Here is a 27,883-nt window from a genome sequence, read left to right as displayed (position 1 = left end):
GACAGGGATTCTTCGACGGCTCTGATCATCGCTTAATTTATTGTCTATGTATTAAATACACACACACATACACAGATGCATAGTGTTTTGTTTCTCCACGAGGCGAACGGCTCTGATCGAAGTACGAATTTGATGCGCTCGAATGCCGAATGTGTGCGGACGCAGGAAGTGTAGATCCAACGCGCGCACCGCGTCCTCGACGTGCCGAAGAAGAGGCGGGGACGAGTGACACGCGGAAGATTCTTCGACGAAGAGGAGATCATCCCCCTCCGTGCACACGGCCGATAAAACGTGTCAGGTACATCGCCATAAGTTAGGATCTTGCGAGGACAATCGATCCATACCACAATGGGTTTGCTTGATTTTATCGATTGACTACGGTGACACACACACACACACACACACAAACAAACGAGTATCTCGTGCTTCTTCGGGACAGAGACTCCGCGGAGAGATAATACCGCCTGTCAACCGTTTTAATTGAATAATTCAAGTGCATTTGCAAGTTTGATCATTTCTATAACATGTACAGTCTCTCTCATTATTTATTCTATCGAGCATCCTTTCCTTCTTACATCGACTGCCCCTTTATCGATTATTTATTGCCACGATATCATTGAACTCCGAGAAATCTTTATCCTTTCTCGCGCGCGAGCTTATATTTTTTAGAGATTTTTACAAATGGCTATAATAAGTTTGTAGTGATTTCGTATCTGTCGCAAACGTTCATTACTAGTGTTAAAAGTCGTACCGTAGGATCACGTAGGACATTCGTTGAAAATCTTTCATCCGTTTTACGCGATCTTCGAATCGAGACGAATCAGTCATATTTTTATTATAATATTTATTTAGTTTATTCATATATTATATATACACACATATATATATATTTATATTTATAGATGTAAAACATTACCGTGTGGATTGAATAAAATTCGAGTACGTGGATAGCTGCATGCGTTCCGGGCGTGATTCACCAAAATCATTTTTTCTCCTCCCAAAGACTCTCGTAAACTCATTGTTCCATGTACGAGCCGTTGTTTTTCGTTGGTACGAGTCGCAGCTACATCGCAGAGCCGGCGAACGCTATCTGGAAGCTGCTCGCGTACGAAATTCTTAGACTGCGAAATAACAAATAACCGCGCTGCCCACGCGTTTGGAATCGAATCCGTAAATTGCATCGCAGATACCTGCTCTATACACACGAGTACATAAGTATATATTTAGCAGAGATTGCAAGGCTCGCTAGAAAGAACGCGAAGCGAGCTCCGTACGACAGCCGCAGTCTCGCTCGGCGAAAACGTACAATCATTTTAATAACGATCACACGCATGTGCTATTTATCACACGTCGAGTCCCACGAATTATTCAATTAGCTATTTTCGTTACATCGATCGCGATGGAGGTGAGAGGGAAGAGTCGAGTATGTGCGGAGAGTCGCGGAAAAGGAAGCGAGCTGGAAAAGAGATGTTCTCCAGTTTCTCACGACCGGTCTAATGGACGCGATGGAAGGCTGAAACGCGCGCTGTGATCACTGAACACCGAAAACGAGGGTACTACGAATTATCGAGAATTTTTATTACCGTTGCAAGAAGCACGTTGCAACGCTATATTATTTCCCCGCGATGTAGATTGCTACGGTCATTCGTCATTCGCGTTGGAACGGTCTACGACGATGCGCGCTGTAGGAGTGACGAGTGCGAAACACGTATACGTTTCGAATCGGTGTAATTATCTCGACAGTATTGCGTTTTAACACTATACGAAATGTCCATATAGGTAAAACGTTGTAAATAGTATATAGGAAACAAGATGAACGCCCTGTAGGAGGGGGGTAAGTGCGAGCGACAGCTCTCGAGAACGAGCGCGTCCGTCAGGATCGGCTGCTGTGGATGTGTAGGAGAGCGAAAGGAGCTTTTATCGAGCGATATTTTCAGCGGAGCGTTGTCTCTTGCCGCTTCGTCGATGCTTCGCCCGCGCGCGTTGCGCTTGACGGCACGAAATCTGGCAAACAGAGAGCGTTCTATCAGTTGAGGCGCTTTAAGCCTCTCGTCGGATATCTCGCAGTTTTCCTCCTCGTCCTAGAGCTGCTCTTCCGTCGCGTCGCTGTCGGAGCGATAGGCGTGCACACACGCGCGCGCGCACTTTGCGGAACAATTTTTCAAACGCAACGCTTTCCGGCTCGTTGGAAATCTCGAGAGGCGTTTTACACGCACACGCATACACACGCACACCTGCGTCTCCCCCCCCCCCCCCCCCTCCGTTCAATGTACCCAGATTTCTCTTCGGACCAATACTCTTCGTGTAATAAAGAATTATAATCGTTCTCGAGGCTGGTAAAAGAAGTACCTAACAAATCTCTCGTTAAAATGAGAATTTTTAATCGTGTGGTTCCTAAGTTAATTCATAGCGAGTCGAGTCATAATGGAATTATGTGATATATGTAAGACGATATCTAGGATACAATCCGTCGTTATCGATATTTTGCGCGCGACGCACGGTGCGACGTGCGGCGGCAGCGACGATGCGTGCGACTGCGTTGGTTTTCCATAATAATAATAATGTAAGAATGCGAGGGAGGATAGGAAAAATTGTGTTTTTCTTTGAATTCTCCGCGAAGACCAGCGAGGAGAAAACGAGCTCTCGGCCACTCGCAGGCGTACATGCGATCGTCGTTGTAAACAAACGAAGCATTGTAAAACGCGCAGTGTTGTTAAACGCGCGCCTCGACGAGGGGATTCAAGAATTCAGCGATTGTTTCGCCCTATCATCGATTGTAAAATTTGAAGAAGAGAGCTTAGGATTTTTCTTATCGTTATTTATAGCGATTAGCGCAATGTGTTTAATCGAATTTTCACGTAGTCTTCCTCCCTACGCTCGTTATCGCCGCTACAGATTGAAAGTAAATCGAGCGAGCGATCCTCTCGTTACAATGCGCAAAGCAAACTTTATCGTCGAATCGATTCGAATTACACTGGAGCGAGACTCGTTGATTGATCTTTAATGAAACTTCACCGAGGCTTTTTTTTAGCAATTTTTAATCCATCTCGATTGGATGAAAGTATTCTATGCTATATATACATACAGATATATATATATATATATACGAATATCATTGTTACATTATCGTGTGCTCAAATCTACCGTCGATGCGAACTCGAGGTAATTTTCGAGGATCGATCAGCGTTTCTCAACCGAGCCGCGGGCAGAGGTTACTTTTAACCGCGCGTTCGATCAACGTGACAAACTTGCGACGACTCGCGCTCTCGAGAATGATCCAGAGAGAGATGAAGCGCGGTTTCATCGATCGTCGATGATTCCGCGTTGATCGAGAGGCGCCATACTTGTCCGCTCTCGGCGTTTCGCCGACGCGCGGAATACGTCTCGTTGGAGGGAAGAGAGCGCAAACTGTGTAAATAGAACTCGTCGATGTGCGTAGCGAGCATTAAAAATTGCGTCACGTCACTTGTGGATCAGCGCGAAATTTGTTTTACGTTGGCTCCTTTTTCCGTTGAATTATATATACGTGCGCTTGCACACTGTGTGTATATATATATATATATATATGTGTGTGTGTGTGTACAGGCATGGCCAAAGGAGAAGCTAGGTGTAATTCGAGTGTGCAGAGACTTTTTAAATTTTCATGCGTTTGTACATATATATATATATATATATATGTATGTATATATGTGTGCGCGAGTGTGTATATCGTATATACTATACTACTACTACTCGTGAGATGATGTATAAATGTATAACGCGCGTTATATATATATATATATATATCGTTGGTGGCCTAGTGCGACGGAGAAATATAATCACAGCTGGAATTACGGTTGTTCAACTTGGCTGCACTCGCACACTTTGAATCGATATCGAAGCCGGGCTAAGCGGAGTAAGGGTGCTGGCAAAGGTGTCACGGGGCAAATATTGCCTTCGTCAAACACGCGGCAGCAGCGACGCTCTTCCGTGCAACTAATTTAAAGCTTCGTTCTCTCTTTTGATATCGAGCCTCTCCGGTAAACACGCATATATAGAGCCAATCGCGTATTAGTTTAATCGATCTCTGCTCTTCCATTGGCGCGCGCGTTAATTTACATTTATATTCGCCCTTGGACGTTGCGTCGCCACCGGGTCACCAATGTTACACCGAATTATCACCCTGAATACCAAAAATGTTCCTTCAGTTCTCTAATTCCTAGAATATCTGTAAATACGCCGAGGTGAAAGGGGTGCTCGAAACTCGAGGCGCCGTTTGCTCTATATATATATATATATATATATGAGTGTGCGTAAGCATGATAACTGGCAAAAATTGTACGCCTCGTAAAACATTCGGGGAAGCAGAAATCAATCCACCGAACGTAGTTTTTAAATATGACGAGTATAGAGTTACGAAAGAAATGTCGTGTTTTTGTCGTTCTTTCATCATTTTTTATCCCCCTCTCCCCTCTCCTACTTTCTGCGAGTTAAAAAGCCACACTCGGTGCTGCTATCCCGTGGAAATTCGTGCAAAATCCTCCAAACGTTTCGAGCACCGAGATATGTAAAAAAGCTCAAAGTTGTTTGATTATCGTTAATTAGCTATGACTCTGACGGATTCCGATAGCCAATTACCGATATGTTTCTTGTATCGTAAGCATTGTATGAATCGGATAACAGTTATCGTACATTTGGTGTAATTATATAAATATCGATATCAGAGTATCAATCTTATGTCTCTCGATGGTACTTAAAAAGTCCATTCGGACTTGTATTCTGCGGCACCACACAGCGTTGACGCGATGATATAAATAAATATAGAAACAAATATAAATATATATTAAGTTATACTTTTTGTAGCTCCGCTTGCTCGTCCAACGGCGAGCGGCGCGAGTTTAAACATTTGTATATATGTCGTATACTGCAATGAAAAGCGAATAATCCTTTTGCGCGTTGCAAGTCCTGGGCTGACTGCGTATAAACTTATTACTCGTTTATATGCGATGTATTTTTGTGAACAGTATTTGAAAGTGCTACTGCTGTACAGTTATCATACGGTAAATGTACTATGATGTACCTATAATGTACATAGATATATTTAATTAAAGTGAATATGAATTTGTGTACTCGTGTGACATTTTTCAATCCTCCCGCTCCTACCTCGTATACGGCGGAATTGATCGAGCAGTAAGCTCATTTGCTTGGTTTCGTCGTGGTACATATATACGTCTGCAGAGTTTGTTAAAAAAAAGAAATTGGTATTTGCCACTCGCAAATTTTGCGTTTAACGTAGGAGCACTCGTGTCAATTACGTCGACAAATGAATGCTTATCGAAGGTAATAATATCAGCAACAATTGGATGAAGAGATAAGCCTCGTGTTTCGTGACAGCTTGAAACATTTTAATTGGCTATTAATACTTGGAAGTGAATTGTTACGGGCGCAGGATAGATTAAACACGTGCATTTGACACCAAATGTATTTCCCTGCTTCCCCAGTGCTTGCTCTATCGTTGCATTTGATGCATTCGTTGATTCGATGCTAAAGCCACTGTTCTGGATCTTATTTGCCATATATATATATATACGCTATTGTTTAAAATGATTTTGTTAATTTTTAACAATTTTTCGCCGTTCTCCGTGCGAAATTGTTTAGCCAATGAGGGAGCCTTTTTAACCCAAGGAAATCGCTTCGACAGCTTACATGCCTGAGAGCCCAGAAGCCCGAGAATCACGCATGCGTTGACGATTAAAGCGATAAGCACATACCGTCGTTAGTTAGCCCCTATAGCCATAGCTTGTAGTATTACTTGGAAGAGATAAACTTTTCATATCGTATTATAATCTAGCCACTCGTGGAGATCCACCGATCCACGTTGTCTAATTGTGCGAAAATGGCAAATATTCTTCCATTCAACGAGGTTACGCTTCAGGCGATTAAATGGGAAAATGGTAAGCTACAAGTGCTGGATCAAATATTATTACCGGCAATAACAAAATATGTCAATGTCAATGGAGTGGAGGATGGCTGGAAAGTTATCAACAAAATGCAGGTAAATAACAATATCTTTATTTCGCGTCATTCACAAAACCCCCCAGTACATTAAATCCATTCACACTCTATAAATACATTTTTATGTGTCTTTAAGTCATAACCTATAATTTCATAACCTTACTATGTATATCTTGGCACTTTATATATATATGAAAAACTATAAGCTAATTGCAATACTCGAGGTAACAAAGTTTTATCTAAAAGTAAATATCCAGACTGGCGATTAAATTCGTGTCGTATAGTATTTCAGTAAATTAGGTCTGCTTAAAGCAATTTACAGTGTGGGCTCAGAAGTTGACATTGATTGTATAATTTAGCTCTATGAAATTGCCTCTGAAGGACATAAATGTTTTGTTACTTGATTGGTAATAAGTATGATGCTATAAATATAGAAAGCAGAGATATATTTATTTCATATTTGCTTACTCTTTTGATTGTGCTTTAATGTTTTATTGAAACAAATATATATGTATAAAGACAAATATATATGATGCATATAAACAAATACATGTAAATATTTATACCCTGTTTATAGGTTCGAGGTGCTCCAGCTATAGCAATGGTAGGATGTCTGAGCTTAGCTGTTGAAATAATGAAAGAAAATTATATGGACAAGAAGACGTTGCATCAAGATGTAGAAGGAAAATTAAATTATTTAATATCAGCTAGACCTACAGCAGTCAATATAAAGACAGCAGCAGAATACCTTATTAGTCTTCTAAATAAACTAACCGAAGATAATAGTATATCGGCTGAAGAAATGAAAAAAAGGTTCTAATCTATTGTCATGAATGAATTCAGGTATTCGAATCGAACATTAATAAGTATATGTAGGTTTAAACACTGTGTGTCACAGGCTGCTAGATGCTATCGATGAGATGCTAGAAAAAGACGTATCTGATAACAGATCGATTGGTAATTATGGTGCAGAAGAGATCTTAAGTACCGTCCATAAAGATCATTTAGTCAGAGTGCTCACTCATTGCAATGCTGGTAGTCTCGCTACAGCTGGTTATGGTACGGCTTTGGGTGTTATAAGATCCCTTCATAGCAAGGAAAGCTTAGGTAAGCCGAATAATTTTATGTCTGCCTGTGTGTGTGTGTGTGGATACCAATGAAAATATTGTACCTTTGTATACATATTTTCAGATCAGGCATATTGTACCGAGACGAGACCGTACAATCAAGGAGCCCGCTTAACGTCTTACGAATTAGTACATGATAAAATACCAGCCACGCTTGTATGCGACGATATGGTCGCGGCTTTAATGAAAAACAAAAATATTGATGCTGTTGTGGTAGGTGCGGATAGAGTTGCTGCAAACGGCGACACTGCAAATAAAATCGGTACATATCAAGTAAGTAATTATACAATCCTCTATGATGGCTGCACACATCATTATATTTTTTTCCAAGAGAAATACCAATAAACGACTGAATTGTAGATCGCTATACTGGCAAAGTATCATAATGTTCCTTTCTACGTTGCTGCTCCAAGAACGTCAATTGATTTTGACACACCAAGCGGCGATCATATTGTGATCGAGGAACGCTCGGAAAGAGAGATGACGCACATAAACGATCAAAGAATCGCCGCAGCTGGAATACAATGCTGGAATCCAGCTTTTGACGTTACACCGGCCAGTCTGATTACCGGCATTATTACCGAAGTTGGCGTTTATAAGCCGGAGGATTTAATTAAATTGAAAAAATAAGTTCTACCTGGTAGGACTAGCCGAGGCAATCTGCGCACAATACGTACACATACATGCAATACCCTATAAGAAGCTTTGTATTTTTGTATATTTGTATGAATACTGGTAAAGCCAAAGCCACGGTAATATATACATATATTTTTGAAACGTTTAATAAATCAGGGCACGAGATGCATTATAAATACAAGAGAGAAATGAAACGAGTAGAAAATGATTTTCGCACGCGTTAGCAGAGCGAAGCGATATTTCGCAGTTTGTATAAATAATTTAGTAGGAGATGGACGTGTAAGAATGATAAGGTTGTCAATAAGTCGAGCGAAGAAGAGTAAGGTGCGGTAGGGGTCCTAAGGGAAGAACAGTGGTTCTATTTTCGCCTTTGTAACGCGCGCGGGAACTTGTGCCGCGGGTTTCTCCAAGCGTGGTGGTTAGTACGGCCAGTTCCTTCGCTTGGTGCAGAACCTCGAGGATCCCGGAATAGTCAGCGTCGCGTACACAGAGTTCTACGAGTTCTTTTTTTCGTGCTTCCTCAAGCCGGTGGCCAAGAACGACGGCTCAGGATAGAGGACGCGTGGTGGATAAAAATTTGAAGCTTGACTTGTGAAGGTTTTTAGCAATTCGTTCCGAGAGCCATTCATCGGGCACCCTGGAAGCCGACACGGACAATAACAGCATGGAAGTAGATGCTTTGAGTCCCGTCTTAGCGACGGCCAACGACGAGGGCATCGTTATCAGCAGCAGCAACGACATCCACAACGATGACGATTCCCCGACAGTGGAGGAAAGTTATGAGATCACCACGACCAAGCGTAGAACCATCCGGACCAGCTACAGAATTCAAGAAGTAAGCACAGCGAGATGCATATAATGCGCTTTCCACTAGCTCCTTTGCGACAGAGGTAGCAAATGTTTTGTACTCTTAAAAGCCGAAACTCTGCCGCTAGAAAGCATTATCGACCAACCGACCACCGAATTCTATTGACCCAACTTCAAAAATATCGTTGTTTCAATTCTACAAAGTCCGTCGACTAAAACCTTCGGAAATGCGAGAGAGTAAAGTGGACTTAAATATAGAATCGAATGCCAAGATTTATTTTGAAATCTGTGGCTAGTTTCACAAAAGCGCATACATTTGGCATAGGATTCTCCCGAGTCTCTCGATGCTTATATCTTAATTAATTTATGGTGTCTCTCTGTACTCTGTGTATTTCCGTTGTATCTTTTGTACCGAAGCGGACAGTCGATCTACTCTCCCTTTCTCCAAAGAGAGCGAGAGTGAGAGAGAGAGAGAGAGAGAGAGAGAGAGAGAGAGAGATTGATTGTTCGAGCTTCCACGTTGCTCTCGAGAAATAAGCTTTTTTCATTGAACAATGAGAGATTGGCGTTACTCGCTATCGCTGCACGTCTGTGCTTACCGTGCGACTCGGTCCGACACACAATGTTAGAGAAAACCTGGCGCTTCGTTATCGTGGAGAGCAGCTATTATTTATTTCTATATTACCAATTGTACGCGTGGCTCTCTCTCTCTCTCTCTCTCTCTCTCTCTCTCTCTCTCTCTCTCTCTCTCTCTCTCCCCCCCTTTAAAAAGCAAACGAACGCGAAGGAGAATCAAACGAATTGTATTCTAAGCTTTATAAAAGAGAGTCGCACTTGACAAGGAACATCTGTCGACGGTGGTGGCGCGATTCGAATTTCGTTAGAAATTCAGTTTATTTTCAGAATAAATAATCATTCGTGAGCGTCGATCGACGCAATGGTAAATGATTTATGGATATATAAGAATAGACGAAATATCGCTAGAGGAGTAAGTAGGTAGACGTTAAATGGAGCAGACTGGTCGAACAGGGATCGGAAGTCGCGCCTCCCGGAGGTATAATTAAAAGCGAATCGATCGCTCCGCGATCCTTTTTTCCTAATCCCACTAATGTATGTACTTTGCGTTGAAGCGAAATCAGAGACATCGGACGCGATTTGTCGAGATTCTACGTCATTGTCACGAGTACGATTTTAGAACTGGCAACGAACTCACTCTGCGAGAACAGAGAAACAAGCAAGCGAGACGTAAATCCGGCAGATGGCTGCTGCTTAACGACCGCCGCATGTATGTACTATCGGGAGTTCTCCGATGAGCGATCGTTGTTTTTCCTAAGCTCCACCGATTCTTTATTCACTCTCCGCCCCCCCCCCCCTTCCAACTCGCCCACCTAAGAACGGTTACGTGGATTTTTCAAAAACACACGTAATTTTTTCATTCTAAAGCCCCTCGCGTCCGTACAGCAACAACGCGTGGAGCAGAGTAGTAATTTTCCTCTCTCGATTGACAAATTCCCTCGAGATTCTTCATTCTACCGTCTCCTCGCGTCAGCCGCGAGGATCAGGTTAAGGAGAGAGAATCTAGTTTAAAGAGGGATCGAACGCAATAAATCGCCCAAACGAGGTCGATGCTGTATACACGAAGAGCCAGCAAGCAAGCTCAGCGCTCTTGTATTTATAAAAGGATGATGGATTCCACGCCCAATGTGAATGGTGTGCCGTGAACGCGGGCCAGTGCCGACAAGTCGCGACTTAAAAGTATATAGCTACTACGTTCGTTCGAATCCAGTCGATTTACGATAGATCGCGCTGTGCCGAGCTTTATTGCGGTAAGTTTCGCTCGAACGAACGGCAGGCTCGACCAGAGGCTTTTAAAATAGCATCGAGGCCGCCAGGAGTGCCTCCTCGAGCTTGCGGACACACACTTTTCACTCTATACAATCGTATCGATGTATATCGAAGGACCAAGGAGCATTCCTACATCGATTTGTAAAGCTCGCTTCTAATTAACGTACGAACCGTGTGCCGTGGCACGCGATGGGGCTGGATACAAATCGACCAAACTTCATCGCAGCGCCATCTCTCATCGATTGCACGCACCAAATGGCAAATGTATACGCGATAGGGGAAAAAATTGGAGAATGATTGCTTGCGTTTCGAGGCGGAACGGCCAGTTTGCGAAGAGTTAATTATGGTGGTAAACGTTCCTGTGGCGTTGCACCGCCTCTAGCAGTAAATTAAGTTCGTTTCGTGCACGCAGTTATTTGTCAACGCTTCACTCCGTGGACAGTTGCTGAGAAATCAGGAGAAATTCAGGCCCTCGCACGCGATTTATTCGTTTTCCTTTCAGCGCTTTCAAAGTGTCAAGCTGCTCGTCGCGAGATCCATTTATAATTTGATCGTAGGACCACTCGAGAGCACACGTCGTTTATTCAATGAAACTGCAACTTTCCAAGAGATTTCTAACCTTCCCCCACATCCAGTCCTCTCCATACCGACCGGTACTCGCGTAGATCAATCGGCGTGCTTTGCCAATCTTTCTCATTCGTGGGGAGGAGGAAAGTTTGTCCAATGATCGCTTTCTTCGGCTAACAGGGAATGCCAGCGTTATGGCAATCCTACCTGTTGATCTCTCTACACAGTGTATACTATGTGTATAGCGACGCTCGACTTTTTTTTTTTTTTTTTTAGGTTAGTTTGTTTCGGACAGTAAGAAAAACGTCCCGGAGAGAATTTGTCGATTCTTCGAAGCGAGGCTCGACCAATCCCTCTCGCTGTATGCAAGTAATATATATATACCTTCGTCGCGCGCGTAAACACGAAATCGGCAGTTACGAAGAAACGGAATGTTTACGGCACTCTTGGCTCGCGACAAAAATTCGCCCTTGCTCGTCTCGGCCTTTTCACCTTGCCCAATTGAATTAAACTGCCTTACGTCACGACTGGCGCTATAGATTTTCCTTCGAATCGCCAAATAGGATTGGTGCGTGCGTAATACAACAGAGTTACTGTATCATTTACCAATTGCGCAAGAGTTTCACGCGCAGCAAGCAACAACGGGGACGAGTGTTTTGGCACTGGTGATACAGCGCCAGTGTCAATAATGCGTGGAGGGACAACGAGAAGCGTCGAATGGCGAATCGTTCGCGCACGAACACAATTCTTTCCACGATCGTACAAAATAATATCCGATAACTCTGTGCAGCGTGCAGAGATCGCACACCGAGATGGCCCACGTATATTTTTGGACAAGTGGCGGGCTCTGACGTCACGCTCTGCAATTAAAGCATATATCTCGCATGGGAAAAGGGAGGCAGCACGCACGAATTCGGTGACTTCCGTCCCGAGTTCTGACGTCGATCGGAAAATTCATTGGAGCAAACGCGCTTACGTCATTATTATAGCGGCGTGGCAGTATTTATAAGCAGGGGTCGAAACAGTTATAAGGCGTTGTTGGTCGACCTGTTGCACATCCGGATTCGCAACTCCGTCGAATTTCGTTTTCTTGGCAACGTCGCCTCGGATTCGTATTATCGCGTTGAGTGATTTTACGCCGGTACACGGTGTAAGCGTATCGCTCCGAGGGATCGCGCGAATTACGAGAGATTTTTTGTCGGTAAATAAAGCGCGGAGGCTGCAGAGCGTGTTGTTTCGGGAGCGTCGTGTATATTTACCGTGCGGCTTCGCAGCCATTCGAGAGCTCGGGGAACGCGCTTGACGTACTACAATATTGTAGGAGGAGCTCCGAAAGCGCGGCTCTTTATTCAAAACGAGCGATTCTGAATGAACAAACTGGACTTGGCACGATCGTTCCCGTCGCCCCCGAGCTACCACAGCGGCGCGCCTATGCCTTCTCGAGCGTTTGCTCCGGCTGTCCAGTATTACGAATGGCACACACACACACACACACACGCGCGAGAGTGACAGTTGCACTCTGCGCGGAAAAAACGAAAATACTCTCGGGGAGAAAGCGTGCTCGCAAGGACAATGACTCTCGCGGAAGCCGAGAGAACTGGATGGCCGCTTCGGAGGATCGACGTCGAGCGTACGGCGCGAGGCAGCTGACGGTAATTCGTTATACGTTATATTGGCGGCAATACGCCATTAGGCCTCGCGTTAAAACGGACACGATCTTCGACTGGCTGAAGAGACCCGCGCGACACGTACCACCACTCACTTATCGTATTTCCGTCCCGATTTAAAGCCCGTCACCGCCTGCTCGCGAACCCAGCTCGAGGTTACTAGCTGCGTTTCTGCCCGCTTCTTCCTGCTCGCTCGCTCGCTCGTCTTTTATGCAAAATCCCAATACTCGCGCGCGTCGCGACGCTTTTTGCTGTCCGTTGGGAGAGAGAAACGCGCCTATCCAGCCGAGGCCTATAATTGCCGTGACGACAGCTGCGCCGATGGAAAAGTATCGATGGACCATATTGGCGATTCTCGGAGGCCGACTCGGCCACTTTCCAGCTTGGCTCGTCCCTCCGGCCTCGCGAGTCTCGCTCGAGTCGTGTCTCGATAATTAGCGCGCGCGCCACTCGGCGAGACTCGTCCCTTCAGCCGCCACGCTCCACCGATTCGCTTCGACCAACCTCGAAATAGATCGCTTTCGCTCGAGCGTTCGTCCATCGGATTCGTATACGCACCTCCGAATCGATCGGAATTTTCCACTCAATTTTCGCAATTCGACGTTCCATACGTATGTATGCTACTCGCGTTTTAAACCCTAGCTTTATTATTATGAAATATTGTCGACGCGACGGTTTAACCGTGGTACATTCGACGAATAGGCAACGATCGCTCACCGTGCAACCGAAGAAAAATAAGAAGAAGAAAGAAAAACGGAGAAATACATCGTTTCTGGTCCGCACGTGTATCGTATTTTTAATTCATCGATTGCAGAGTGACCGTGAGTGGGCTCCTTGGCGAAAAGTTTCTTTGAATAACGTTGCTTGACGGAAATAAGTCTCGGTGGCGAATAAAAAGTCACCTTATTGCTCCGACCGTACGCTCCCCCCCCCCCCTCTTACGTAACGCGTTCTCTCTTTCTCTCTCCGCGTGGAACGGAAATTTATTTAATGCTTTCGCGTTGAACGGCTGCGTCCATTTGGCCACCACCACCACCACTACGACGACGACGACGACGACGGCGGCACGACGCTACGCGGCGAGTTCGACGAACCCCCTGCGGGTCTCGCCATTCGCCAAAGGAATTATTCGCACCTGTCGATCAGCCTGCGCATTTCATATTTTTCGTAAAAGCTCCGAGCTCTCAGGTAAATGGCGTAATCCGTCATCGTTGAGCGAACGGGCTCCTGCGGTGGAAAAGCGAGCTTTATATATATATATATATATGTCGAAGCCACATTAATGTTATTTGGCTTTGCTGCAGCAGCGCGACTAAAAGTCGGATCGCGCTCGATAAATAATTGATCGCTCGGATTGATTCTTTCGCGCTGCGGCAGAGAAGTAGAAATGGCTTTTAATTTTCCACCAACATCCTCGTCAATTTTTAACGCGAAACGCGCATTGTGAAAGTTTATCGATTTCCCCGTGACTCTCGTTCCAAGAAGCGCGAGAATAACGGAGGCCGATTGAGGAAGGTCCAAGTCTACCGAAATCTATATATATATATATATGTATATATATATATGTATATAGGTACGCGCGCGGCTTTCCTCCTTTCAGAAAAGAAAACAGTTCCGTTCATCTTGCTACCACGCTGACGCAAAACACTCGGCTCTGCAGGATAGAAGGGAGACTCTTCATCGAGCTGCTATTAAAAATAACGTTCCACTCCAAACTGCTACCTAATAGTCCAACGGAAAGTTTCTTCTCCTCTCTTCTGGCGAACGCGAACGATGGATAATCTGCCAAAGTATATAGTGCCACCGGAGGAACCAATGGGAAACTCGCATTAAACTTTGTCAAAAGCCATCCTCGTCCCCCACATATCGACGAAGACTGCGAAACTTCTCTTCTATGTAGTTTGCATTCCCCCTCCCCCCCCCCTCCCTCCCTCAAACTTTATATATACCGAATTAAACATTCATTAAACGTAAAATCTAAGCTTCCCAATAATTTACCTCGTCACTCTCCAATTCTCTCTTTATAAAAAAAAAAAAAAAAGAAAAAGAGAGAGAAATGGAGAAAAAAGCGTATTGTATATTTAATAACAAAGGAACAATTGATAGAGTATTATATATAATTCGAGTATTTATTTATGCCATATGTAACAGGATTATTAGTCCCGGTTCAATATTTAGCGCGCACTGATGAAAGGTCGGGTTTTACGTAGGAATAATTAAAGCTTAATTACCATTGGGATTGTAGTTTAACAGCATTTTCCTCGGCACAGTTATGATAAAGTTATTGTGGAGGCAATTGAATCGGCTGATATGCTGCGATTGTCTATTGTGCACTGCTGCGTATAGGTATACTCTTCGATCCTTTGCATCCCGAGCGAGTGTGCGTCGAGAATGCGACACTAATTAGGGACTACAATTACTCTTGGCTCTGTCTATACGTATATACATGCCGCACTGGATTACAAACACGACGGGCGTGTCGCGCGCGATGCCATTTTGTTCCTCGCTATGCGACTGCCAAGCAAGAAAACCTATTGTACTCTATCGACCATGCGGTATTTACCGAAACGCAGCCTCTTTGATAGCGACGCGCACCAAACAATCCTTTATCCGTTCCCAAATTGGCCTTTATTTGCCGATATTTCGCTCTCCGAGTCGCTTCGATATTCCCCCTGTTATACTCCATGCACTCTTGTGCATCTATATTATTAGTATATGTATATATATATATATATGTATACGCTTAACAAGCTCCTCGCCCGCAAAAATAATCATTCTTATAGAGATTAATCCACACACGGCGCGTAAGCCGTTTATTCTGGAATTACCGATACTCCCCTCCCCCACTCAGCATCCCAACCCCGGAATTATAGCATAAATCGATATACATCGTTATTTATTATTGTGTTGCAGACTCATCAATGGAGGTGAGCGTTAACCCCTGGCGTAGCCTGTCCGAAACGATAAATGCTCGCCACCTCCATTTTTAGAAGCCGCATTATCGAGTATTACGTGTAAATATGAGTGACGGCTAGAAGCTGGCATTAATAACATCCGTCAATAATTAAAACAGTGCGGTGAGAAGCGACGATAATGTACAAATAGATATATGGAAGCGAGCAAACGTCCAAGTTTTTTTTTAAACTGCCATTTTACGTATAATTATTGACACGTCTGATCAAGACTAACGCGCATCAATCATGCGACATTTCACGAAAAGCTCGCATCCAACGCAACGACGACTCTGCCTGCCTCTCAATTTTCCACCTCTGACGCATAATTCCAGTTGACATCAATTTTCGATTATGCTCACCGATGATTCCTTTCGACATTCCGAACGCTCTCCCCCTCTCTCTTTCGCCAACAATGTCGATGCGGACTTTTAAAAATTCCTCAAATTTCCGCGGGCGCAAAGAGAAAAATACTAGTGTAATGAGACGCGAATAAGAGCCGACCGCGCGCCAGAGACGTATCAATTTTGATTCTGGTAGCTTCGGAATTAACGATAGGATTTAAATACTCGAGCCCTTGAGAAAAACTTTCAAAGTCAGCAGATTTTTAAATAGACGCGTCGAAGATGTCAAGTCACGCTTGGCCAGCAGTCTAGATTTTTTGTCCGAGGATTTATTATGGTACAACGGCTCCTCCGCAATTCGTTCACTGTAAACGCTCTTGCCAGGGGATAAATTAGCGGCGATGGGGAAAATATTGAAAGCTTCGTGGACTTTAATGTTGTGTTTGGATACATTGAACGGCGAGGATTATCGTCGGCCGACGCTCTTCTTAGGATGAAATTGAATGGCCTTGACGAAAGCAAGAAGCGTCTATAAACGTTCGCGCAGCTATCCAGTTCGATGTTGTTATTCGTTGCCGCGAAGTTTAGCGGCGTTGAAGCGTCGATAAATTTAACTTCTACCGACGTTCTCTCGATCTCTCTGCATGATCCCCCTCTAGCCGAATTCTACCGTTCGATCTCATTGCGCCAGTATTATCGTTCCATTAGGGCCTGTTTTCGACGATTCGCAGGACAAATTTCCACTTACCACTTGTTTTCACTGTATCCCCGCCGTCACTGTGCATCCAACCTTCGTAATTTTCCTCCAATTCACTCGTATCAATGCAATGCTTATTTACCTGCGATAAAACCTTTATTGCGCAATCATTATTCGCTGGAGAGAAGGATATCAATCTGTTTTCAAATATATACCCATCTACCTGTATGTACACTGGTACTTTAGCAATTGAGGTTAGGGATAAAGTAAGATTTTCGAAAATCGTGTCATCCGAGAACTTGGGTTAGGGTATTAGCGTGCAGGAAAGTACTACGGGGAGATTTAACTGAATTTCTGGGGCTGTATTATCGTCATCCGACGATTTGTCAATGTTGGTAGAAAGCTTTCAAGCCGAAAGGGTGAGAGGGGGGGGGGGATTCTTGGCACACGAAAACTCGAAGGAAAATTGGAAACAGTACTCTCTTTGTATTTGTGATAGAACTAGAGAGAGAGAGAGAGAGAGAGAGAGAGAGCTGGCTCTCTCTGGATTGGGTAGTTGGATAGGGGTCCAGGGAGCCCCATCTGACGGATGTCCCGGAAGTATTCGCACAACCGAGCTTGAAAGTTCTCTCGCGAATATTACCATATGGTGCTGCCATCTGCGCGAAAAGCAGCCGAACGAAAATCTCGTTATAAATATAATCCACGCTCGATCGCCGCGACTCTCGCGACTGGCTGATGGTACCAAAACCGCGTCACGGTTCAACGATCGCCCGCTAACGCGTTTTACGCCTTATATTTATTTTTCGCGTACGGTCAATAATACAACTCTTACATATCTGTCTCTCATCTTGAGACAGAAAAGCTCCTAGAGTTACCCAGGGAGATCCAAGTTAAAGTTTTATCGCAGTTATATTGAATATGGAAAAACTTCCAAACCTGTATGCACAGACTGCGTTATTGTTATTGGGTGAGAAAATCGTGCTTCTTGCCAAGGATCCTATCGCGGAATTTGCGGTTTATCTTGATTTTCGTAAAGCTATTGCATCCGGGGGCTGCGAAAGGTACGAAGCTTTTCTCGCAAAGTGTCACCTTGCCCAATATTTATTACCTTCGCAAATTCAAGCTGCGCGCTTTTTGGACATTAGAAAGAATAGTATAACACTCGCCATTTGAAATATTACCTTAGAGAAATGTCCTTATAAATTAGATGGAAGTTTATAAACAATACACACCGATGTGCCTCTACCGGTTAAAATTATATCAATGTCAGAGGTACTGGGAGAATTTCAATGCTATCTTTATTTAACTTTTGCATTGTTATTGTTTAATGCTGTTATTAGCCTTCCATACAACGCACGCTATACAGGTTATGTTGCACTATTTACGTTTGGAGAGGCGAAGCACGCATATACAGCTATCGGATTCAAGCCACGATTCTATGAAAGTGCGATCTACGGGCAAATATAGTTTACGTAAAAATAGATATTCCAAGTTTGGGAAGAAATAACGATCGCGTAGACTTTCTTCTCGCACGTGCGGACTATAAATGCAAAGTGCATCTGTGCAACGGCCAAAAAAGGCTGGCCTGACACACACGGGAGGGGAGAGAATCTGTTTTTGCTTTCGCAAGAGAGCTGCGTCTGAACGATCGACGACCGATAGGATGGCGGAAGGAAGCGTGCGGTACCAGGAAAACAGGCGTCGAGCGGAAAGGGCCAAGAGACTAGCTTGCAGAAGAGAAAAAAAGGAAAACAAGCGACCATCGGACACCGAGCTTCATCGCGAGAGTCTCCTCTCTCTCTCTCTCTCTTGTATACTCTTATATAAACGGAAGCCACTGATTCGCGTGCCAAATATTATTTCTGCGTTCGCAAACAAACCAGCGGAGAGAAATCGCGCATCGTCCTGCTAAGGCATTCGTTCCGCTGCTACATCCACATCTCGTACACCAGTGTACCACCACCTTTCCATCGATGCAACCAGTGTCCAGCTGTACGGTCGTACGAAAGAAGCTTTCCCTCCTCCTCCTCCTCTTCGTCAAAATTCTTATACAACCACTCTTCCACAATAATTTGCAAACCTGTCCAAATATCACGCAAAATTCTTCCAGAGGCTTCTCTCGCGAAGCCGTCTGTGCTTGATTCAATGGATGCAGAAACGTTACAACGTTTGCCGTATAGCCACGCTGCTGGCGTCACGAGTTAAACGAGGTCGTCACATAAATGCAAGGTCTGGAGCCATGACGTCACTGGACAGCCATGAAGCAACAAATCTCGCTGATACGTGCGGCAAACTCGAGGGAATCTAAAGCTCTGCCCGAAAGCGCGAGAAAAATTCGTAGACACGGTCGCTCGAGATATTTACTTAAAACTATATAGTTAAAGCTCTTGACCAGTTAACGTGGCCGTCACCCCAATAAACGAGAGCGCGAATGGGAGGGAAGCTCTCGTTTATTTTCAATGGTCGATTGTAACGTAACGCGATGACTCGAGAGCTTACTATACGTGTGCAAAGAGAGTAATTCTAGGAACTTTTGTAAAACACAAAATACGCGTAGAATTACTCGGTTTTTTGCATTAGCGTGCCCTCACTGGCGAAAAACATATTCAATTGTACAAAAATTAGGACAGCAAAATTATATGATTAAGAGAAATCTAAATGATTCGAGTAATTAGATACATTACATACAAACGCAGAGTGTGTGTATCGTATAAAAACAAGAGAAATATATACATAATATTCTACATGTATAATATACCACTAAAAAGTTTACACGTCCTATTTGCATTATTTTTTAATTCCTACAGAAAATCTATAGTTTTATAAAATTCACTCTTGACGATACTCGAACCTGGCACCTCAAACTCATTCCTTCGGCCAATCGATCCTTACGAAATGAAAATAAGCTCGAATCTTGTACTTACGCATCACCGAAAACTTTGTTATTAAACTCAATATTCAAGACTATCGTATTCCTATAATTATATACGAATTAAATTCTTCTCGCGACTCCTATATACAAATGCAACCTTCTCACAACGACTATCACTGAAAATGCATAAATTGAAAATAATCCCTAAAGGATAGAAGGAGACGCGAGAGAAAGTTTGCAAAAATATGACGGGGCGTCGAAAGGGACATCGGCGTATCGGCATCGAGAGACGTCGACGTCGACGTCGACGTGGTCGGCGTGAGGCGTCGCCGTTGGTGGCGGCAACGTCGTCCTAATTATAAGTACACGTTTCTCCGTATTTCTGGAATTGGACTGCGGACGAGTTTCACGAGCCGTGCGGCAGTCCGTCGCGAGAGAGCCGGAACGAACGAATTGCTAGGCCAGTCGCTCGAGTCGCCAGAGAATCGCGCTACGCGTGCTCCACCTCGAACCGTGGAGAGCCTGGCGGAAGGCTTTCATGGCCCGAGTGCGTCCAATTCAAAACGTTTCTCCACTTTCCCATCCGAAAAAATCGGCCACGATACTGAGTCGATCGACGCACTTGACGCTTCTCCTCCCTCGCTTTGCGATATAGATATCGTTGGCCGATGTCTGGCAGGTCGGTGAGTTCGCTACCGAAGAGTTTCCCCTTTTCCATGCGAAGGGGTGAAAAGTTTCCAGTGCTCGTCGTCCTTCGATACGTCGATACGTACAAATAGACAAGCTGTATACAGCAGTAAGTGTGCTCCTCGCATCGCGGAGGATTCTCAAGGACCAATCGAGAGGGGGGATAGACCCTCGTGAAAGTGTCGACACGCCCGAAGGATACATAGAATTTAGTGGGAGACACCATGGCCAGCACCGAGGTGTTTCAAGACTGGGACTCTCCCCACGAGACCATATCTCAGGTCACGAGGACCACTCGAAAAACCACCACCAAGACTACAAGAAGATGGTCTCCACCGCCGGAGGTGAGATTCTTCGAGAGAGCAACGATTCTTGCGCAAATTGTACGAATCATCGCGAAAGAATATCTCGCTTCTGCGCTAATTCTGGGCCCGAGACCCCCGCTCTTTTTTTATTATATTATTTCAACGAAAAATCCGGCCAACGATTTTACAGGTTGGATATACGTGAAAATGCGAAACAGCTTCTGTAACGTTATATTTTACCCAGTGAAAATTGTCTGCCTTCGAGTCGCCTATGAAATTAGGACTTTTTTTCGGAATAGAGTTTCATCAGAGAGTCGAGGTTTATTTATCCATATACTCGTTGAATATTGCTATGGTGGATTTGGTGATGTTTGCAGGAAAAGTTGGAAGAGTGACGCGTGGGTTTGTTAGGTCGTTGGGGGTGTAGGTAGTAGTGGGGTGGGATGCAGAGGGGGGAGTGGGGGGGGGGGGTGGTGGTGGTGGTGGTACAGTAGCGTTTATGGGAGCGATGCCAGGGCCAACGACTGATCCGCATGTCCGAGCGAAGCAGCGATAAACATGCGTGGAAAATCGTAAATGCGCGAGAGGTATGAATTATTAGAAAGGAAGGCACTACCGGCAGGGTCCGATTTGTAAACGCCAGGGTGCTGGCCCGCTCGGCTCGGCACCAAAGAAAATTAACATTTTTCCGCGCCCCGCATCGTTCGCCCGCTCGAGATTGATCCTCCTGCGCAAAAAGCACACATTTTGCAAATTCGTCGCGATGCCCCACGCACGTAAATATACTTTCCGGAGCTCTCAACGCCTCGCGATTTGCACGTTCCCTCGAGCAACGTATGCTGTACGCCATGCGTCAAATTTTGGCGCGGCTCCGTCAGCTCGCAAGCGACAATAATACTACGATAAATTAATAATAAACAACAAAGGAAAAATAACAAGGGAAAAAAGCTCGAAATACCAGAAGCATTGACGCAACCACGCGACCCTCGCTCGAATTAACATATCTGCACATTTTCCATCTCTGATATACATATGTATATATAGTTGCACGCTCCGTTTCCTGGAATTTTCAAATTAATTTCATCTTTTCTATTTCGTGCCAAAATGATTTAAATGCGAATGATAAATAGTAGGGAATTTATTCTCAAGTTTGTTATAATCTTTGACGCGAGAGTTCTTGGCTCTGATGAACAGACCAGAGTGACATTAGCATCGAGCTTTAAGATGTAGTTTACGACTCGTCAAACCTTTTCAATCGCTGCGTGTCGGTTCCCCGTGTGACGGCCGACAGCCGATAAAATGTTTCGAGCGGATGTAACGTCGATGAAGAGATCGACTGGTTATTGTTGTTGTTGGGGGGGGGGGGGGGGGGAGGGTAAGAAGCTCTCTTATACGGATCGGGATGTACATGCGTCTCGTGTACGGAGTAAGTATCGTGGCGAGCGGTGCAGGAGGTCTCCGGAAATAGCGGCAAGAAAATCACCGTGTCAGGCTATGAAAGATTTACGAGCGTCCAGGTACAACGAACGCCACGCGTGAACAAACATCATACAAGGACGACACTCGAGTTAAATCGCTGCATAATTTTCACTCGAATTTATCGGTCTCTTATGTCTTCCAACTGGCATCTATAATTGTGCTCTCTCTCTCAGTCTCTCTCGCAGTCTCTCTAAAGAAACTCCAATACGCGTTCGTCAGCTTCTGATCGATTTCAGCCAAGATCGAGATCAATCGAGATTATCAGCAACCAGTCGACGTATATATATATATATATATATATATAACGTGTGCGAGAGAGAGGAGAGATTTATTTAGTTTTTTTTCCAATCAGAATCCAACTCCAGATAATGGAACAAATTTAAATATTCGCGATTATCTAGCCGAGAGCAACAATTACCATCCAGTGGAGCGTTTATTGCCCGTAACGTTTCTGGCACCGAGCCAACAATCGCTTAAAGAGATCAACTCGAAACAAAGAAGACATTGTTGTATAGTTCAGAACCAGCCTGAGAAGATTTCCGCAAACAACTTGTCTCACAGTCTTCCTCCGCAGTCTCGGTTTTAATTCCAATTCTTAATCCTAGTTTCGCCTATGGTTATACCCACTTTACTTTCACTCTGACGATAATTATAGTATTTAGAATAAAGAAGAGAAAATTAAGTTATTTGGGGTAGGGAGAGCCTCGAACCTTGGGACACTTTTCTTTATGAATCGTTCTTGCTGTGATTTTCAATAGGAAACTATTTTCTTTCTTATAGATTTAAATGTAATTAAAAAATGTCTCAATTAGGTACCTGCACTATCTCTTTTCTGCATCAAGTTGTACCAATTGGACAAAGAATATGGTACGTTGACCCTTGTCCCAAGTTTGTCGAACAAAACTCGAATTTATTACTTCTTTCATTGTACTTTACAATACTTTGCAACTATAAATGCTATCTTGAGAGGCTCCCCAACCAGACACGTTCGTTCGAATTTCATTGTCCAACAACAAAGTACTCGATTTCTTTGGCATTGGTATACCAACGCGTCAACTGCTGTCACAGTCGCATCATCTATATAGAAGCATCTTTTGTATACAATCGCCTTCTCGTGGCAACTCGAGGATTTCACTCGAACGAGATACACGAATTGCTGAAATCATCGTTAATCAAACCTCGTTCCTGACGCTTCTGCAAAATGAAATTTTCATTTTAAGAAAGGGAAGATTTATAGCCACGTAATGTGCAAGTAAATAAAGTTTTGCAGTTTCCTTTCCAATGAAGCATAAATGTAAATCTTTGCGAGTTCAGTAGAGGCCTCTAGCGAACGGTTATTTCAGGACAGTCTCGCTCGTAGTTTGATTTTTAAGGCGAGAATATACTACGAGTCGTAAAACGAGGCGTGAGTCCTTTAATCTTGGAAAGTGCGGATAATAAAGAAAAGCTGCTGGTTTCGAAGGAGCTCTCCTCGCCGGGGCAGCTTGGCGCGTTCGGCATGAGGTAAACGACTTTGATATTTGTCAATGTTGGACCGTTTACCTATACATATATATATATATATATATAGCATAGCCATCCGGCTGACATTCATCGTTTTACAAGTTCCTACTTAGTTGCTGGCCAAAAATTTATCCTGGCAACGGAAGCCGATCACCCGCGAAAAGGATTAATAGATCGCTCGTAAATAATCCCGGTCCGCCGTCGAACGAGTGGGATCTGCCAAAATACACCAAACCCTCCTATTTCGAATCGTATACGCGACGCAGAGGCAAGCCATCCGTTACATATATATATATATAAGAAAATTGCAAGAAAAAAATTAATCCTAACATGGAAGATGGTTTCCAGCGAAAATCCACCCAGTTAAACATCTCCAAGGACGTTTGCGTCAAGATCCGTAGCTTCTTTTTCTTACCGAGAAAAACGGGGAATCTTGGAGAAATCTGCGAGTATAGCCAACGATAATATTGACGGTGGTGGCTGGTAGGAAAAAAAAAAAACGAGAGCTTCGCGCAGGGGAGGAATGATCGCGAGGCAGGAATTTGAGGAATTTTTCCGCTTATTCGGGGAAGAGCTTTTGTCGAATCCCTCGTAGTGTAGTGGCTCGTTTGTTTAAATATTTCTTCAGGGTGGAAGAAAGGGAGGGGGATCTTTTTACTGTTACCAATAAAATGCATTTTGACGACGAAACGCTGGATGAACTTGGAGGAGTTATTACTCGGAGTTAACAGTTGGATATTCTCAGGTAGAGAAATTGAGAGGAGAGAGAGAGAGAGAGAGAGAGAGAGAGAGAGAGAGAGAGAGAGAGAGAAGAGCGGATGACGAATTTAATAAGGGACGATCGTAAAAGTAGCATTTCCCGTTCCAGCCGGGTCCGTGATCTTTGCTCGATGGGAAGAGGGAAAGAAGGGGGGGGGGGGGGGGAGGAGGGTAGAAGGAGAGGAGTTGCACGCTACGCGTATCCCAAAATTTATAAAAATACTCCGGCGAATAGCGCTGCTATTTCGAATCGTCCGATCGATTCACTGGGATATTTAGGGAACCCGCTCGACCTTGAACAGTGACGCTGCGCTCTTCTCTGTACCAGCACGCATCTCGCATGCAAATTCGATAATGCGCTGTACAACGTTGGAGATTTTTCTATCGAGCCAGCCGGACGCTTCTTATCCGATGGATTTTTAAGCGTCCAGTGTACGACTCGCTGGCGCGCCTTCGTGAAAAACTCGAGGGGAGGAATTTAAATCAAGTTAAATGCAGCTGACTCACCTTCGAGAGAATTAAGGGACAAAGAACCCTTCCCTCTCTCTCTCTCTCTCTCTCTCTCTCTCTCGTGTTTTCAACGTTCCTTCCGCAGTTCCGCTTAACAAAGCAAAGTGACGTGCGCGGAATATCAGCCTGTCCCCGTTCTTTTATAAATTCCTATCCCACTGATAAAGCTCCTTTCAATAAACTTATCATGATGATCGTCGATGAGATGATCACCGAACAGTTTCTTCGACCAAAATGACATGTCATCTCGCAGTTTTTAATTCTGTTTTTTAAATATACGAAGAATATCACCTCGTGTATATTTACTTTTGCAGAATCTGGTCAAAGGTGGATCAAAGTATAAGAATGGCTCTATTGTAAAAAATTTAATTGTATAAATAAAAGATTATTTTATTCGGGTGGGGAAGCTTTGATCGCTTAGAGGGATCGTTCGATACCATGCAATGTAAATATTGAATTCAACGCGATTCTCCGAAAGATCTCCTCGCGAACAAATTTAATAGGCACTCGCGTGACGATGATGCTTCGAGCTGTGTGGTTGAAACACGAAGAAATCTATATAGTTGACACTGCGTGCTCTATTCCAGGGCTTGGGTGGTGCTTGTGCAGTCGAGTACAACTTGTGCCAATATTTTTAGAACGTTTTCCTAATGAGAAATTACACATGGTGGAATTATTAAGATTGCTGCATTTTGAATAGAACTATCCAACTACGAAGACAATGGACTCGTCTTTCGGTTCGCAACTCCACCGTTGTCGGCCGGACTGTCCTATTAGCAGTTGGCTGCTTCGTTACAAATGGCTGACCATCGTCGAAGACTCATGCGTGGGAACTTGAGCAATAGAAAGTCTTACTTTGCACGACAATAGATTCGATTGTTCGCGTATATTCAGGTGTGCCTCTTTCGTATTAAAAATTCCTTTCTTTTGACCTTACATGCAATCAGTCACGGATGACGTTGCGCTGTATACACTCGTGGGTGACGATTCGCCTATATAGCCATTATGCTAATGTTGCTTCTTAAGATATTCTGTAAAACGCGTGTTTCGTGGGATGCGATCATAATTGTAATCTAACATTATCCGCTGCTAATTAAGATTTATTTATGACGCAAGTGACGTCTCGTCTCTCTCTCTCTCTCTCTCTCTCTCTCTCTCTCTCTCTATGTCAATCCGCCTAGCTCCGAGCAATTTCGCAACATTAAAATAAACTGCCACCGCACAACGGCGGAATATTCGCTTCGCAGCTGTCGAATGACTTTAGAAATTCTTCGGGAGAGTACCTGAAAAATCATCGCGACTCTTGCGATTAAGCACATGTGCACCATGCGAGTATATATATATATATATATATATGCCATATTGCTCCAACGGCGCCGTCGTTCCACTTACGGTATATAAATAACGATCTTTTCTTTAATCGGTAGAAAATTAGTGGCCCGATTCACACACGAGTCAATGGAATTCTTGGGGGGAAAAAAGCGAGTGTTAAAAACGAGCGAGTTACTTTCGCCGTGACCTCCTTATCGGCCCGCGCGCAGCGCAGAGTCCCAGGAGAATCGATCGCGATTATTATATTTTCTCCCGACGGAAATAATTTATCGAAGCTGCGGAGTGTGGAGTGCGCAGCCCACGCGAGAAGGAGATGCTCCTACATATAAGATGTATTTTTATGGATTGTGAAAGATTTTGATGGAGCCTCGTTGGCTAAACGAGTAAACACGGACCAAACTCGCTGCTCAGCTGGGATCGGAATGATATCATCTCGGGAGGCCGAGGAATGACCTCATCGCTCTGCCATAACAACCGTTAGGTACGGATGCACTAGGCCACTAAAAAGGCCTGAAAAACTCTCACCAAAGTCCCATCTCTATATAACCACGTAAACTCTCTATCGCGTTCATTCGATGTTTACAGAATTTTACCGGAGTTTGAAAATCTCGGAAGAGACCAAGTTTGAATTTTTGCGAATCCAAGGTCATTTGGACAAAGCGCGAGAAGAGGAGGATTCTCGGTGGTTGAGCGTCGACAGGGGAGTAGCGAGGTTTTTATTATGGGAAGCAGCTAGTGTAAGACGGAGTGAAAGTTGTTTGAACAAAGCCAGCGGTAGTTCCTAGACTTTGCTACTAGTATGTCGCTTGATACCACTACCTCGGGTACACTCATCGAGGTTCTAGCATAAAACTCACTTGTTTAGTACCAGTCCAGCTCTCCAGAGGTTTCATCTCGTCTCTCGCGCGCGTGTCCTTTTTCCACGATAATTTAATACATGTATGCAGCAGCATTGTTGATCGACCGCGTCCTTTTCCTCTGGTGAATTATTACGAGATTTCTGGACCCGTTCAATCTGACATTTGAACCACGTGCATTGTTGCACTTTGACCTTTAACACAACGCGTAAGTACACTTTTTTCTTTCCTTTTCTACCCAGAGCAATCGCTCGCTCTACACACATATACCATTGAAACCTTTCGAAGCTACGAATCAAACATGACCGTGCATAATTAATTAACGATTGCGCAATGTAGTGGTTTGACATTGTTTGCTCCGATTATCCAGTGACCTAGCGTAACTCGAGTATTTGATCAATCGTTACAAATTGCGTAGATATATGATATAAATATCGAGTGGTATTTGAAACACGAGTGTACGCGTTAGGAGCTTAACGGTGGAACAAGTGGTGCAAATGGAATGGGTTTCCTTGAATATTTTTCATGGTATCCGCGGTATCGTTAATAAAGCATTCGAAGGACTTTGCATATAATGGCCTAGATATAGTGCTGCAACGATTGATATACTTTCACGATAGCGGATCTTTGCTACGTTTCGAAGCACGATCATTGTCATTCCCATTCCCTGCAAAGTTTTTAAGACTGGATCTCTGCCAATGAGAAGTTTTATGTTCACAAATCGAGAAGAATCGGTTCTTCCTTAATTTTACCAGCAAAAACTAGCACTTAATTGATATAAAATCGTCAGAGACAGACTGGAAACTCGGGGAAATGACGATTTTCCAAATTCATAGGAAAACTCTGAGGATGAAAAACGTTGACGTGGAATTGAAGGCTCTTCAACGTTCCTCGTATCATGCAGAAGAGAGCCACTCCTGTCGGCATACGCGACACTTGGC

General features: G+C 44.1%; 2 protein-coding genes across 7 annotated transcripts in view; both read left to right on the top strand.

Annotated features, from left to right (window-relative positions):
- The first annotated feature begins 5,744 nt into the window (after nucleotides 1-5,744).
- On the top strand, nucleotides 5,745-7,927 carry LOC136777771 (methylthioribose-1-phosphate isomerase). The gene is made up of 5 exons (XM_066734333.1): nucleotides 5,745-6,034; nucleotides 6,572-6,807; nucleotides 6,893-7,101; nucleotides 7,186-7,394; nucleotides 7,482-7,927. The coding sequence occupies exons 1-5, from the start codon at nucleotides 5,876-5,878 to the stop codon at nucleotides 7,749-7,751; spliced, it is 1,083 nt and encodes a 360-aa protein (XP_066590430.1). The 5' UTR covers nucleotides 5,745-5,875; the 3' UTR covers nucleotides 7,752-7,927.
- Nucleotides 7,928-8,089: 162 nt separating this feature from the next.
- Nucleotides 8,090-27,883, top strand: part of tmod (tropomodulin) — a 40,518-nt gene continuing 20,724 nt past the window's right edge. For 4 of the 6 annotated variants that reach the window (XM_066734328.1, XM_066734330.1, XM_066734327.1 and 1 more), the window contains exon 1: nucleotides 8,090-8,592. In XM_066734328.1, coding sequence (XP_066590425.1) covers nucleotides 8,422-8,592 — 171 coding nt within the window. In that variant the 5' untranslated portion in view covers nucleotides 8,090-8,421. Of the gene's footprint in view, nucleotides 8,593-19,917; nucleotides 20,542-26,869; nucleotides 27,151-27,883 lie in introns of those variants that run through there. The other 2 variants (XM_066734329.1, XM_066734331.1) reach the window with 2 other exon arrangements.

Source organism: Prorops nasuta, unplaced genomic scaffold (assembly GCF_024137725.1).
Source record: "Prorops nasuta isolate Cenicafe-Biocafe unplaced genomic scaffold, Cenicafe_Pnas_1.2 PNAS00011, whole genome shotgun sequence".
Taxonomy (NCBI): Eukaryota; Metazoa; Arthropoda; class Insecta; order Hymenoptera; family Bethylidae; genus Prorops; species Prorops nasuta.
Note: the sequence above shows the minus strand (reverse complement) of the source record. Positions and strands in the feature narration are given on the sequence as shown.

Excerpts from the sequence above, each read along its gene's own strand:
- LOC136777771 (XM_066734333.1), top strand. The coding sequence starts at position 5,876 with ATGGCAAATATTCTTCCATTCAACGAGGTTACGCTTCAGGCGATTAAA. Across the intron at positions 7,102-7,185 it reads TCATAGCAAGGAAAGCTTAG|ATCAGGCATATTGTACCGAG; the intron begins GTAAGCCGAATA and ends ACATATTTTCAG. Across the intron at positions 7,395-7,481 it reads ATAAAATCGGTACATATCAA|ATCGCTATACTGGCAAAGTA; the intron begins GTAAGTAATTAT and ends ACTGAATTGTAG.